Raw genomic sequence first — 14,607 nt, 5'->3', positions numbered from 1 at the left:
ATCACTTTTTTTTTTCACTCTTTATTTTACTTATAGTCCAAACAAAGCATAAGAGTGTAGTATCAAAAGTGACTTTAGTGTTATTATTTAATCAAAAATAATTTTTCACCTTATAACTTGTGTATGGATATAAAAAACTTTAACGTAGTACTGCTATACCCTTTTCTTCATAAAAATTAAGATGGATTTATAAAGTAATCAGAAGAGCAAAGACCTAAGCCTCGAGAATGAACTCCACTGCATAGAGGCACTTCTATAAATCTGATTAACAGTGCAAATATAGTGTTTGCAGTTGCTCGTGGAAAGATTGGAAATTAATATTATTAGGATGATATGGGTTCCCAAACAGCTTGCAAGTTTCCTGTTGTGGACTTCACTGATGAGGAGTTGAAACCTGGTACAGCAAAGTGGGGTTCAGCATGCCAAGTGATTCGGAATGCCCTAGAGGATCATGGTTGTTTTTATGCCCTATGTGATAAAGTTCCTATGAAACTTTACAACTCAGTTTTTACTCTAATGGAAGAACTATTTGATCTTCCATTGGAAACAAAAATGCAAAAGATAAGTGATAAGCCCTACCATGGCTATTATGGACAATTTGCTCATCTCCCTCTATATGAATCCCTAGGGATCAATGGTCCATTGACCATGGAAGGAGTTCAAAACTTCGCCAAACTAATGTGGCCAGCAGGATATGATTATTTCTAGTACTTCCTAAAATTAATTTTGTTGTGTTGTTTGATTTTTCATCTACATTCCTATTTCCTAGTCATATATATTTCTTTAACTGAGTCGAATGGTATGATCGTGTGTCCAAACTAATGTTGCTGTTATTGACTATTGTTTTAAACTTTTCATGTTGTGATCGTAGTGAGACTCTTAGTTTTTATGCAAAGCTGCTGGTAGAATTGGACCATATGACTAAAAGAATGGTGTTTGATGGCTATGGTTTGGACAAAAGGCACTGTGATTCCCTTCTCGAATCAACCAATTACATGCTCCGGAGCTTCAAATATAGAGTGCCGCAGAAAGATGAAAAAAATTTGGGATTGCATGCTCACACGGACACCTCCCCTTCTTTACCATTTTGCATCAGAATAATGTAAATGGTTTGCAAGTAAAATTGAAAAATGGAGAGTGGATTGATATTGGTCTTCATGTTTCTGATCCTGGCAAGCGATGCATTTAAGGTGGGTCATTTTTCACATGTGCATGTGACCAGAGTACAAAACGGTTCCTGAATGAAAATGTTTTTGAATTATCTATCTATCTATATATATATATATATATATATATATATATATATATATATATATATATATATATATATATATATATATATATATATATATATATATATATATATTTATTTAGACTTATGTTATAACCACCTGTATAAGTATTTGAGAAAATTTATAAAAATAGTTTAAAATGTGTCTATAAGTTGTTTTCTATATAAGTGTGTACATAATAAATATTTATTGTACTAGACTTTCATTGTACGTTTATTAAAACCAACCTTCATAAAAGTGACAGGAGTTCATTAAATTGACAGCAAGAGAAATTTTCAAATAAATTTACAGAATTGTGCTCTAGTTTTTCATTTCTTAGGTTTGGAGTAACGATAGGATACACTGTTGTGAGCACCGAGTGATGATTATAAATGCAAAGAAGGAAAGGTACTCCATGGGACTATTTTCACTTGGCGGCAAGATGGTTCAAACACCAGAAGAGCTAGTTGATGAAGTTCATCCAAGACGTTATAGGCCATTTGATCATTAAGAATACCTACGTTTCTATGCAACAAAAAAGGCCTTAGAATCCGAGTGTCGAATCAAAGCATTCTGCGGCATAGACTATGCTGATGAAAAGTGAAAAATTAAATGAGACTTGTGTTGATGAGTTCCTGTATCTACATGCATCTCAAAGTTGGGTATAATTTGTCAAGTGGTTCCTCGTACTGTATGGCGCTTTTATTTATTTTGAGTTCATTGACCTAATTCTTAACCATTCCTGCTGAATACAAAGGTGCACCTATTTTCTTTGTCATGGCACGTCAAGAATCTAGAATGTTGGTTATTCTCAATGAACATTAGTAAAGGCATGAGCATAGCATCTAAGCATTTTTTCCTTTTAATCTTTTAATCGTTGAAATTTTGTAGATCAGTAATGTTTAATTATTGGATTAATTTTAGATTATTAATATCAATTATGCAAGTAAGATTTATGATAATTTTTAATATTGATGAATATTAGTTGTCACGAGGTTTTCTTTTAATTTATTCTTTTTTATTTCTACTTCACAGTAAATACACATGTCTAAATTAATTAAAAATTGGATAAAAAATAAGAATATAATTGAAAAAAGAATAATTAATAATATCTTAAATTTTGAAAATAAAAAATAAATATATTTTTTTAAAAAATCCTATAATTAAAAAGTAACAAAGAGTATATGTTATCAACATGATATAATTGTACATTATTTGTTATGTATTTCCAGTCAGTTGGTATTAGTGTTTGAATTGATGCCTTTATAGGGCTGTTTGTCTGTTTTGTGTTATTTATAATATAACTATTAATAAAAATAATTATCTAAGTGTAAATATTTTTTATTTTTTTTCATAAACGTTCAAAATGTATCTACTACTACTTCTCATAAAAAAAAACTATTATCACTATTTTATTTCACTACTTTTTTCCTTCTTTTTCTTAAAAATAAAGATAGAGGCATAGAGTGTCTCTTTCGACTAGTAATTAATAATAAAGATCCTCTTAAACCTTATCCATAATTTAACGTTTTGATTCATAAGATGTTCGTATATTTGTACGTACCTTGAATAAAATATCTAAGGCATCTCAAATTTTGAATTTGTTCTATGAAAGGATGAAATTCAAACCCTTTGTTTTAAGTCCTCATATTTTATTTTATATATGTATGTTTTCCGAAATTGATTTGGGAGTTTAATTAAAAATCTTAAATTGTCACAACTCACAACCATCATAACGTTGCACAAAAAAATTGAGTTACTGGAGAGAATTAGTTTCCTTAACCCCGATTGATTTCGAACCCAGTTTTTGTGTCATCATTCCTGTTTAAAACAAATTAAACTTGTCCCATAAACTTCAAACTAGGCAAAAGATCATTTTTTTTTACTGGCACGAAAAAGGAATAAAAACACACAGAATCTGATATAGAAACTAGAAATATACATGAAGTTGGAGAAAAATCAAGTTTTTTTGTACAAGCTGCAAGCATCAAGAGAAATAAGAACCATGGAATGTACGTCCTGATACAGCAAGCGAGGAGCAATGGTGGGGGTTCTCCTTGTTCTGCTCATCGTCAATTGCGAGGAGCTCAGATTGCGATGCCATGAGTGAAAGGATAGAAGGAAAATGTTACTGTTAGGGCTTATGGCACGTGAGAAATATTCTTAATTTAATAGTTAATATGAAATAAATAAAAATTGTTGATGTAAATAAATAATTAATAAATAACTATTATACTTGCTCAGTCTCGTTAAATCATTACAATTGTCATTTTAAGAATATTATTATTAAATAAGATAAAATAGTTAAATTTTTGTTATGTTTTAAGAGAAGTAGTGCTAACCTAATATTTTATTGTTATGGTTTTTGAACACCTTTTCTCTTGAAAAATCATTTATATTTGAGAGACTAATATACAATATTTTTTTTCTTATATTTGAGAATAAATGAAAGAAAATATGTTATTTATTTGGTATGTTATTTTATATTGTAAGGAATATATATAGATAGATAGATAATTTAACAATGTTTGGGTTGGTGAATGGTGAGTTATTAGTGTGTGCTAATGCGGCTCTCCCCACTAAGAGATCTTTCTTCTGCATCTTGAAGCTCCAAGACTCTATAATTTCCAAAACACTGCAACGCTTCACAACCTTCAGAAGGTGGCCAAGGTTGCGCAAGAAAGACGAACAAGAGTGAACGCCTCTGGTTATGATACTGAGGATGCATGGTGTATGAATTATGCATACGGTTCACCTATTATATCCAAACCATGGATAATGGATCAGACTAACGAGTAACGACCCTCTTTTTGCATGGATTAATATTCAAATAGAAAATTCCTAAGTCTTCATTTTTTTTTCCTAATTCTAATAAAAACATTAAACAATAATTGATAGTATTAAAAACAAAAATAGTCTGTGAGAGCTAGTTTTAACCCACAGGTTAAATGGATCATTAAATAAGTTTGTGTTTAAATAGATTAACATAGTCCTTACTCACTTAATCTGCAGATCAATTGGATTTTCAACATCGGGATGGGATATAGTAGAATTCTCCGGAGTTATTATGACTATTATTAAGACTGTTACTTGGCAATGGGTTTTGTGAAAAATAAGGCGATTAAGTTGGGCTTTAAGCATAGTTTTATCACTTTAAAAAAATGGTTTTATTGGTTTATTGTTGATAGGTAAATTTAACATATCCAAAAACACATACGTATTTGAAGATTGGTTTACTGTTATACCGGAAAAGAATAATTATGTAACAATATGTTGGTGAACACGAGTAAGAGATAAAAATGAAAAAAATATAGATTTTATAAGTAATATAATTTGACATATAGAGAGAGATAGGGACAAATTAAAGATGTTTGTTTGGTGTATAAAAAATCTGAGTATTTATATATCATGACTCATGAGAAAATATAGTTTTAATGGGATAGGAATTTGTGATTGAGAATAATTAAATTAAAGAACAATATTTAAATATTTTCAAGTAACATATACCAAAATATTTAAGCACATATATACAACAAACAAAAACACACATATGCACATTTTAGAGAGGAATTAATTTATTCCAGATTACTATAAAAATACAATAAAAGAAATCAATAAAAAAAAAAAAGATGAGAAGAAGAAATGTCACGATTCATTTATAGGAATGCTCTATAACAAAGATTTTTTTAAAAATATTGTATGAAAAAAATACCTTTTTTTGGTCAATCACGTACGAGAAGCCATTTTCGTATCAGATCGAAGAGAAAAAATAATAAGTCAGAACAATAAAATGGTATTTGTAGTGCACAAGTTATTTGAATAAGGTATCAGAAAATAAACCAAACCTTATTCACTCAAACCCCAAGCATCCTAATTCAATTGCAGCCTGTTAATCAATTTGACAACATATGATTAGAGCTGATTCCCTTGATTTCAGAATATTTAGATAAGAAATTGACAGTCATAAAAGAAATCAATATTTTTATTACTGATTCAATAAATTATCAAACCAACTTCAACTCTGGGATTAATTTGATAGATATCAATATCAACCACCTACTTGATCATTCTTTTTTATTTCTTTAATCATAAGCTGAAATTAATCCTCCAAACTAGACTAAGAATTGGTGAAACAGTATTATTTTGATTTGAACAGAAAAGCAAAGAACATATTAAAATCATATGGTACAACTCAACAAGTAACTATTCTGCTAAATTCTTGCAACGAGAACAAAGGTCCCCCACCACCCCAACCCAAGATCATAATAAAAAGTGTGAGCAACTTTTAATACGGCTGTGGCCTCTAAAAGACGGTTCTTCTTCTCAAGCACTCCCTCTAGACTTTCAATCTGGCTATACAACCACTCTACACCGTCAAGAGGGCAATTCAACCACTCCACAAGGCACAAAAGCCTGGCGATGGTGGCCTCTGCATTGGAAGAAACACGTAGAACTACATTGATTTGATTTCTTGGGGAGAGACTCAGATTGGGTAGCCATCAGCATAGAGAAGACGCTGAGCGTTAGTATATAATGAGAGGATGATGAATGAATTATTCAAGCAAATGAGCAGAAAAGCTCTTACAAATGTAAGAGGGTATATATATACGTATGGTCCCGCATTGGACTATACTTATTTGCTAAATTAAACGAGTCTCTTTTTATATAGTTTGCATCCAGTGTATTTTGTTCATTGGTTGGACTACTGGATTCCACGATAATGCATTCGTCCATGGGCTTTTGCAGTTATCTGGTTAAAGAATTTGGTTTACATTAACAGGCATTTTAACAAGTTAAACTGAGAAGATTTTTAAGAAAAATGTTAATGCATAACTAAGTCTGATGATACAAAAGTGACATATTATCGACAAGTGGTGCATGAATATGACAAATAGGATACAATAATGTGGGAAAAAAAAATCTTAGAAAAACATGAAGGATCACTCGTGTTGGCAAAAGGAGCCTAATCTATCGCCTTTGGAAGTTGAAGGCCTTGATTGAGACAGCAAAAATAATAACAAATAGCACTGCAAACCCAGAAACCATAATTGCTGAAACTCCTACGAAATCATGTTTGATACCCAAATGACTTCTTATGAACTCTTGCACTGACATATTTTCTGATTTCATCACATTGGTTATATCCCCAAACTGCGAGGCAACCAACCCGTATATGGTCCAGGCCACTGGACATGCCCAATAGTACCACCTCCACCACACAGGAATGCTCTGTTTAAAAAGGTAACAAAATCGAAAATATAATAGTGAGGATCATCATAAAGACATCCATTGAATTGAATCCATTCTTAGATACAACGCATTCAAAGGTTGGAAATACTTACTGGTCGTGCAATGACAAACCCTGAAAAGAGGTTCCAAATTCCATAAAATGCAGAAGCCACAACTGAAGCGACATGGTGATTTGGTGTAACTGCCACAGTCATCATGCCATAGAAGGTGAAGTAGCACAATGTGAAGTACATGAAAAACACGTACCAAAAGAACTTCTGTAATGTCCATTCAAATCCCATCATAGCATAAACTATGACAGAATATGATGTAGCTTGCACAAAAACATAAGGTAGCTCTATTATAACCTATGAACATCAAGGAGTGAGTTGTGTTAAAATTGGTATGTAAGTTACATCGCAATTATATTTCTTTTATATAAAAGAGATCTTATTACTTGTGCAAGTGCATAAGGCAAGGCAGAATACATTCCGGCAGCTCTTTCTCTATAAAAGACAGTTCTTTCAATGGCTACCACTGGTTGTACAGAGGCAGAATTTTGGACCCCAACAAAGAGAACAGCATTATACATAGAACCCATGGCATTAAATAGGTCCTGTCTGCTAGAGCTGGAAGCCATTAAAAGGAATCAAAATTCAAATAGAAAAACAAAATTTGGCTCAATTTAATCTATTATTTCTAATTTTCTGAAATTTGACTTACTATTTGCCTCCAAGGTCCCAGAACATTGTTCCAAACAACACGGCTGTGACAGTAGTTGATAGAAATCTCACAGCAGTGTATGGCGGATTGCGCCAATATGACCAATGTTGTTTCCATAAGCAAGCTAGGCATTGAACCAAAAGTGACTGAGGATATTGAGTAGGAAAATGAAGATCTTTTGAACCAGGAGCGGGGTTCCCTAGTTCAGATATAAGTCGCTTGTTTCTCCTGAAGAATAGTCAATAGTGTATAAAAGCTTAAGCCTTTGTTCTAAATAAATCCTCACACATACATGACACATATGTATATGTGTTACTATAGTTAATATAATTCCATACCCATACATATTATCTTACCTGCACAGCCCAGAATTTCTGTATATTTCATGAAAATCAACACCTAAATTAAGTTCTTGTGCTGGAGTTGTGACTTCCAACATCCAAGTTGCCGGGTTGTAGCCATCTTTGATTTTACCAACCCCTTCAATGCTCTGACCAATATAAAAGAATGAAAAAGAAGTAAATATTAGAAAAAAAATTATAGCTATCTACTTTAAATAATATTGAATTCAAGTTGCACCTAACCTCAAAATACTTGATCATTTGACTAGAATGACGTCCCAATGGCCCAACGTATATTTCTTGCCCTCCCCGCTTCATTAGGAATAACTAGAATCACATGTAGCACATATCAGACTCGAGACTAATGGACGAAGAACTATAAAACACATCTTCTAATACCTCATCAAAAGCTTCAAATATGTCAATGCTTGGCTGATGGATGGTGCAAACAACTGTTCTTCCTGTGTCAACTGTGTTCCTAACAGTTCTCATAACAATTGCAGCGGCCCTAGCATCTAACCCTGAAGTAGGCTCATCCATGAAAATTATGGACGGATTAGCCACTAATTCAACTGCTATTGTTAGCCTCTTGCGTTGTTCTGTTGAGAGACCATTCACACCAGGCAAGCCAACCAGTGAGTTCCTCAATGGGTTCAACTCCACGAGTTCCATGACTTCCTCAATGAACATCTACAACCATATTTCAGATCCAAAAGTGACAATGTGTTTGGTTACACGTTAGTTACTTACATTGGCAATGCAACAGGAAACAAGCATGTGGTCAGTTCTAAGTTCAGAAAGTCAATTCTCTGGATTAATGTACAAAAACATTAAATTTGTAAATTGCTTTGGACCGTGTTAATTTAAGTAAAAAGAAAAATAACAAAAGGGTGCTGTTGTGTTGTGTGTTGACTCTTAAACTGTAGATGCCAACCTTTCTAGTGTAGGCTTCAACTTCTGCAGGTAAACGAAGCCATGCAGAGTAGACCAACGACTCATAGACAGTAACATGAGGAGAGTGGATATCGTTCTGCTCACAATAACCAGAAATACGAGCAAACGTTTCTTGCCTTTTGGGGTAGCCAGAAACTTTTATGTTTCCCTCAATATACCCACCAGTTTTCCTTCCGGCTAAAACATCCATCAATGTAGTTTTACCAGCACCACTTACACCCATCAAGGCAGTGAGAACACCAGGCCTAAATGCACCACTAACACCTTTCAAAAGCACCAACCTGTCCTCCCTTACACCTTGATCCTTCATTTCCTGCCAATCCCAATAATTACGTTTTAATTTTGTATTTTTTGGACAATCGGTAAACTAAGCTAAAGTCACCACTAAAAACCCAAATGTTATTTATAAGCGACTTACCAGTGGCATATCAACAGAGTAAACTATTTGATCAAATGTGATAGAATATGGTTCAAAAGGAAGAATCATTCCTCTTTTCTTTTTGTGGCTAGAACTCATAACAGCAATAGCTCTTCCAGCACTTTCTGCTATCCCATTAGTCATACCGCTTTCTGATTCTTCAGTTATTGTTGTCTGTGGCGTATCATATGCTGCAAAAATAATGTATACTTATTAATGAAGTCTGTCTTCACTGCAACAATTTAGAATAACCAAATGTGAAATTACTCACGATTGAGGTAAGTGAGAGCCAAAGTGTATATAATGTTGAAAAGGATCATAAATCCAATCAACGCCCCAATTCCTATCCAATACCAATATGCATGTGTGAAGAACCCACGGGACTCCAAAATTTGAATTCCCAACGTCTTATTTGAATTTGGGGTGAACTGTAATTGAAAAACAAATAAATTAGGCCAGCACGTTTTTTTAACATAAAGTAAATTATCTCTAAAGTTGCTAGTTAAAGAAATTACGTGGTTCCAACTATCTCCAAGGAATTCATTCACCACTATTGCATTCTGTCCATACATTAAAGGTGAAATCCAGTAACCCCAAATCCACCAGTTCTTGATATCATCTGTTTCATTGCCAATGAAAACAAAGAAGCATTAATATCAACTTCCATTATGTGATGAATGCAATAATTTTATTACATTTGTTAACTGAACTCACTTCTTGACAGAACGAAGCCACCTAATGCAAATAGAACGAGAAGTGCAAAGGACCCAAATGTGCTGGCTACAATCATGTTCCTACCCAGTGCTGCAATAGCTCGAAACAATCCAGAAGACATTTGGTTTATCAATAGTAGCACAAGGTACTGCTTTAACAACCTGCATAAAGAATGAGAGTTCAAACCAAAAGTAAACACTACAAGAAAACAAGCAGAACTAGTCCTCACTCATTGCAAATAGATGAAGGAAACTTGTTTACCTCCCAACATTTGGATCAAATCCAATTACATAGTAGGTGAGAAATACCCAAACAGCAGCCTCTATAAATGTAATAGGAATCTTGAGGATCCATGAGGGAATGGCATATGCCCATGAAGGATAAAATAGAAGGTCTCGTTGCTTGTAGAAAATGGGAAGCTTTACAATGGTCATTGAAATCTCAGCCAGTCCATTAAACATAAGAATTACTACTGCGAAAAATAGAGCACCAGTATAAACACCTCCATCATTCAAGGAATTACGGTGCATCTCAGTTCGCAGAAACATTGTCATGGTCAATATTGCCAGGATTGTAAGCTATGAAAAGCAAAGAAAGAAAAATCAGAAATAGAAACCATTTATAAAAGATAGTTATAATTTCAAATTATATTAGATTAGTATCAAAACATTTATTCATACTAGTAGTAGGACAAACACAATACAGAGGTGAATGAGAGTAATTAATTTATAAATAATTACAATGCATCAGTTGTAGTTAAAAGGTTAAATAGACAAAAAAAAAATGTGTACACTAAAAGTGGTTATTGCATTTATATTGTTATGCATAAAGCAATTAGAACTCACTTGGAACAGCTTGAAGATGTAAACAAATGAATTCCTTTTCATAAGCAAATACTCTCTTGAGAAGTTAGCCTTTAACAATTCCTTCTTGTTAACACCATACTTTTTAGTGGTTAATGCTGCTGGGTGGCTCTTGGACTTGTCAAAAGGAGTTGCAAGCTCTTCTCCAATTCTCCTACCAACATGGAATGACTGAAATGCCTCAGCAAATTCAGTAACAGTTACAAACCTGTATGATTCATCTCTGTGAATCCAATACTGCTCTTGATCCTTTCTTGAAGTTACCTGCGAGAAGTGATAAATTTATGTGCATATTTTTCAACAAAAAACTTCAAACGAGGGATACAAAAGAAAAACTTTGACTTACTTCTTGTAGAAAGTCAGCTACGCCTTTCCTCTCAGGACATTGGAAACCCACATATTCAAAAAATTCAAGAACATACTCACGGGGTCCTTGGTAGACAATTTGACCATCAGATATAAGAACAATGTCATCAAAAAGTTCATAAGTCTCCGGTGCTGGCTGGAGTAGAGAGATAACTGCAGTTCCATTAAGAATGTGAACATATTGCCTAAGTGACTTCACAATTTGGAAAGTTGTGGAACTGTCTAAACCAGTTGATATTTCATCCATAAATAGAGCATTTGCTGGTCCAACCAACATCTCCCCTGTAGTAACCCGCTTCCTTTGTCCTCCAGATATACCGCGCAACATTTCATCCCCCATCATTGTATCAGCACATATATCCAACCCCAAAATCTGCAAAATATTAAAGTAAATACCTTGTGGGTTCATTTCATAATAATCTTTAAGAGTAAAATATGTTTCTAGTGCCTCAGAATATCTCTAAATTCAGTTTTAGTTCATGCAAAAAATTATTCCATTTTAGTTCCTACATTTTAATAGCAACACTTGTTTTTAGTCCCTGATAAGATACTAAAATCACATCACTTTTATTAAATGTAAGGACTAAAAATATATTAAATTTTTATTGAAACTAAAACCAAATTTTGAGATATTTTAAGGGTTGAAAATCATATTTTACTCTAATCTTTAAAGCATGAGAAAACCTTATTTTAATGTTACCTTCAGTACATAATCTGTTACCAAACTTGCCTCCTGGCCTCCTGTTGCAGCTGCCTGGTATACCACAAGCCAATCAGATGTAGAGATATTATTTCCTTAGTTATAGAACTGGCTTAAATTAATGCAATATGTGATAATTTAACTTCTTTTTCACCTTCATGTAGACATCAATATCCGGGTCTGGCTTGATCTTTGCTTCTTTTTCTCTTCTAGCCAACTCAGATAGCAAGTCTGGATCATAACAAATAATGAACAGTACCCCACATTAGATATGAAGAAATTGGTCTGGTGAAAATTGGCATGGCATTGATTCAAAATAAAAGAATAAAAAATGGCTAACCATAACGTGTTCCAACCCCTTGGCACCTTGCTGAGAATGCCAAGGTTTCCCTCACTGTCATTTCTCCAATGTGAACATCATGCTGGCTAATGTATGCAGCTGTTCTCTGAGGAACAAACTCGTTCATTTCATGCCCATTATAATTCACTCTCCCTGACACCTTGAGGACACAAAGGCATTTAATTAATTTAAACTAAAACTACCACTTTCTAAAAGACAAGTGAAAAAAAAAAAAAAGGAAATCGCTTTTCACCTTTAGAGTTGGATCAAGTTTTCCTGAAAGGGCCAAAAGGAGTGTGGTCTTTCCTGAACTTGGAGGACCCAGAAGTAGTGCCATCCTGCGAGGTTTGATGATTCCACTAACATCCCTAAGGATAGTAACATGTTTCTTTTTGCCTGAGAGAATATGGAGAGAAGTAAAGAAACTCTAGAAGAGCAAAGAGAAAAAGATTGTGAGTGAGACTTACTCCAGAACAATGAAACACAGTTTTTAGCTAGAATCTGTCAAATGTACCTCCACCATATTAGTAACGAAGTTCAGGAAGGTTGGCAAAGCTCTGCTTCCCACGTAAGCCTCTGCCTCAACATTTAAATGCTCATATCGAACTTCAATTGTTGGAATATCAATCCCAACTCTGAAAAAGAAAATTAGGAAAAAAAGAAATAGCATGATGGAGACCTTATTACTGTATGATACTATTAACTACTGGATAATAAATAATAATAGGAGAAAACTTAGATACAATTATTTAGTTGTTTCTCCAATCAGAATTTGAGTTTTACTCCGATAATAACCTATGTTGATTTTTAACACAAACCTACTGAAGTGAAACTTCAATTCTAATTGGAAAACAACACACAAAACACTTAACCACGTGCATACAAGTTTTGCCCATAATTATATTACACAAACAGAACTAAAAATTCTAATAAATAAAACTAAAAAGAGAAGAAAGAGCATTGCATCCTTATTCCTTACCTGTCAATTCGTTCCTTGAGCTTCAATAGTAACGTCTCATTGTCCTCTTCAGCAACATTGATCAACCTGTCCAACAGTTTCTGTCTTTCTTGAAATCCAAGTTCAGTTATATCAATCTCGTTGGCGACTCCACGCGAAGTGGTCAACAACCCTTTCCTCAAACGGTTGTAAGTGGGGAGTTTCTCAAGTGCAGCCCATTTCAGAGCTTCTTCATCGTTGTCTTCTTCATGCCGCGAGGACCTTGAAAAAGCCTCCATTATACTGTTTCTCCAAACTGTAGAACTGTTAGCACGTAAACTATTCCTTGCTCTATATATATCACTCCCCTCCATCTAAGCAAGTAAAAGTCTAAAACACTACAACTTGCAAACTGCTATCTATGATGAGGCGAATATCAAAGAACATTGATATTTTTAGCTAAGAGAAAGTGCTACTTAAGTAGATGAAAAAAGAACATTACTTTTTTCAGTTTCAGATGTATATTCAACTTTCTTAACAATGAAAATGGGGTGGGGAAAGCATGTCTTTATATATACCTTAGATGGTTGATGCACAACCTGGCGTGAACTGATAACTGTTTACTCGAATCTAATGAGCAATTTTTGTTTTTAATTTTGAATTCTTTTTGCTTATTGTGTTCTCACATGTAACTAAAGAAAGTCAAAAGTAGTTTGATAAACATGGCAACGTGGAAGGCATAGATATGCTATAAGAGGCCCCTCGAGTCATGCCGTTGCATTAATGCATGCTATTTTGGTTACTGACAATGAAAGTATTTCTTCTACAACGTTTTAATGAGCCGGTTCTACAACAAACATGCTACCGAATTTTAGTTATGACGATGAAACTTGGAAATTGGATGAATAGATATTGTTGAGGGTTGAAAGTTGAGTCTTCATTAAATGTTAATCTCATTTAAGATAATAGTTTTCGGACAAATTATCCCATTTTGTTTTTCAATTACTATGATAATTGAAGCTTCTTAAAAACTAGATTGCTGCTAAAATTTGTTTAATCTGAAATTGTATACTCCATCCGTCCCTAATTATAATATGATCATTCTCGGATAGTTGTTTCTTCTTTTTTATAAAATTTAGATGCATTAATTTTTTTTCCTAGGTATCCTTACTTATTAATTCTTTATTCAAAGGTTATTGAAAAACAATTAAATGGATACAGAAATAATAAAATGTTAATTTTGAAATAGTAGTACAAATAATTAATAGATTTAATATGACTAGCTAAATTAATTACTTTTCCTAAAGAACTTGAATGAGTTGAAATGATCCTATAATTAGAGACAATATTAACTACAGTTTAAGATTTATTTGTAATTTTTTAAATTTATTTAAGAAATGATGAGTTAAAGAGTCACTTGTTATTTTTATGAAAAAATAAAAAATTAAATTATTGTCATTATGGCTCTAATTTGATTTTTAATATGAAAGTAAATATTTAAAAAATAATTGATTCGATAATATAGGTTATCAAATTAATTTCTTTTAAATGTTCATAAAGTCCAAGTTGACCGTAAATAACTACTACTACGTTTTCTAAGCATGTTAAGGTTTAATACTCGGCCGTAACTTGACCGTATGTATGAAAAATGTTTGTTAAGTGATAAGTTAACCATGATAATTTTTAGAAGTGAACTTCCATTTCTGACCTTTTTGTTATGCAAATTTTCTGTTACGAGTAAACTTCCATTC

The 14,607-nt window shown here is 33.2% G+C and overlaps 1 protein-coding gene and 1 pseudogene across 2 annotated transcripts; one reads left to right on the top strand and one right to left on the bottom strand.

The window, feature by feature from the left end:
- On the top strand, positions 334–1,875 carry LOC112997620 (probable 2-oxoglutarate-dependent dioxygenase AOP1-like; annotated as a pseudogene).
- On the bottom strand, positions 6,115–13,402 carry LOC100783377 (pleiotropic drug resistance protein 1). Of its 2 annotated transcripts, XM_003528317.4 has the most exons (21): positions 12,899–13,402; positions 12,434–12,554; positions 12,173–12,346; positions 11,920–12,079; positions 11,734–11,810; positions 11,580–11,633; positions 10,860–11,252; positions 10,496–10,777; positions 9,912–10,228; positions 9,651–9,811; positions 9,452–9,555; positions 9,208–9,364; positions 8,937–9,127; positions 8,499–8,831; positions 7,964–8,254; positions 7,808–7,891; positions 7,580–7,713; positions 7,224–7,451; positions 6,958–7,129; positions 6,614–6,868; positions 6,115–6,500 (listed from the first exon to the last, which is right to left on the bottom strand). In XM_003528317.4, the coding sequence occupies exons 1-21, from the start codon at positions 13,228–13,230 to the stop codon at positions 6,240–6,242; spliced, it is 4,281 nt and encodes a 1,426-aa protein (XP_003528365.1). In that variant the 5' UTR covers positions 13,231–13,402; the 3' UTR covers positions 6,115–6,239. The 2 variants fall into 2 exon arrangements, with proteins under 2 accessions (XP_003528365.1, XP_014633171.1); XM_014777685.2 differs by lacking the exons at positions 12,434–12,554; positions 12,899–13,402 and having other exon boundaries at positions 11,920–12,072; positions 12,173–12,303.
- Between the last annotated feature and the right edge of the window lie 1,205 nt (positions 13,403–14,607).

This window comes from Glycine max, chromosome 7 (genome assembly GCF_000004515.6).
Source record: "Glycine max cultivar Williams 82 chromosome 7, Glycine_max_v4.0, whole genome shotgun sequence".
Taxonomy (NCBI): domain Eukaryota; kingdom Viridiplantae; phylum Streptophyta; class Magnoliopsida; order Fabales; family Fabaceae; genus Glycine; species Glycine max.
The sequence above is the reverse complement of the archived record's forward strand: the minus strand, read 5'-3'. Positions and strand labels throughout refer to the sequence as shown.

Bases quoted from the DNA above. Each gene is read 5' to 3' on its own strand.
- LOC100783377 (XM_003528317.4), bottom strand. From the start codon at position 13,230: ATGGAGGGGAGTGATATATATAGAGCAAGGAATAGTTTACGTGCTAAC. The intron at 9,812-9,911 runs GTAAACAAGTTT...TTCTTTATGCAG, and splicing joins TTTGATCCAAATGTTGGGAG to GTTGTTAAAGCAGTACCTTG. The intron at 7,130-7,223 runs GTAAGTCAAATT...AATGGCTTCCAG, and splicing joins TGGGACCTTGGAGGCAAATA to CTCTAGCAGACAGGACCTAT.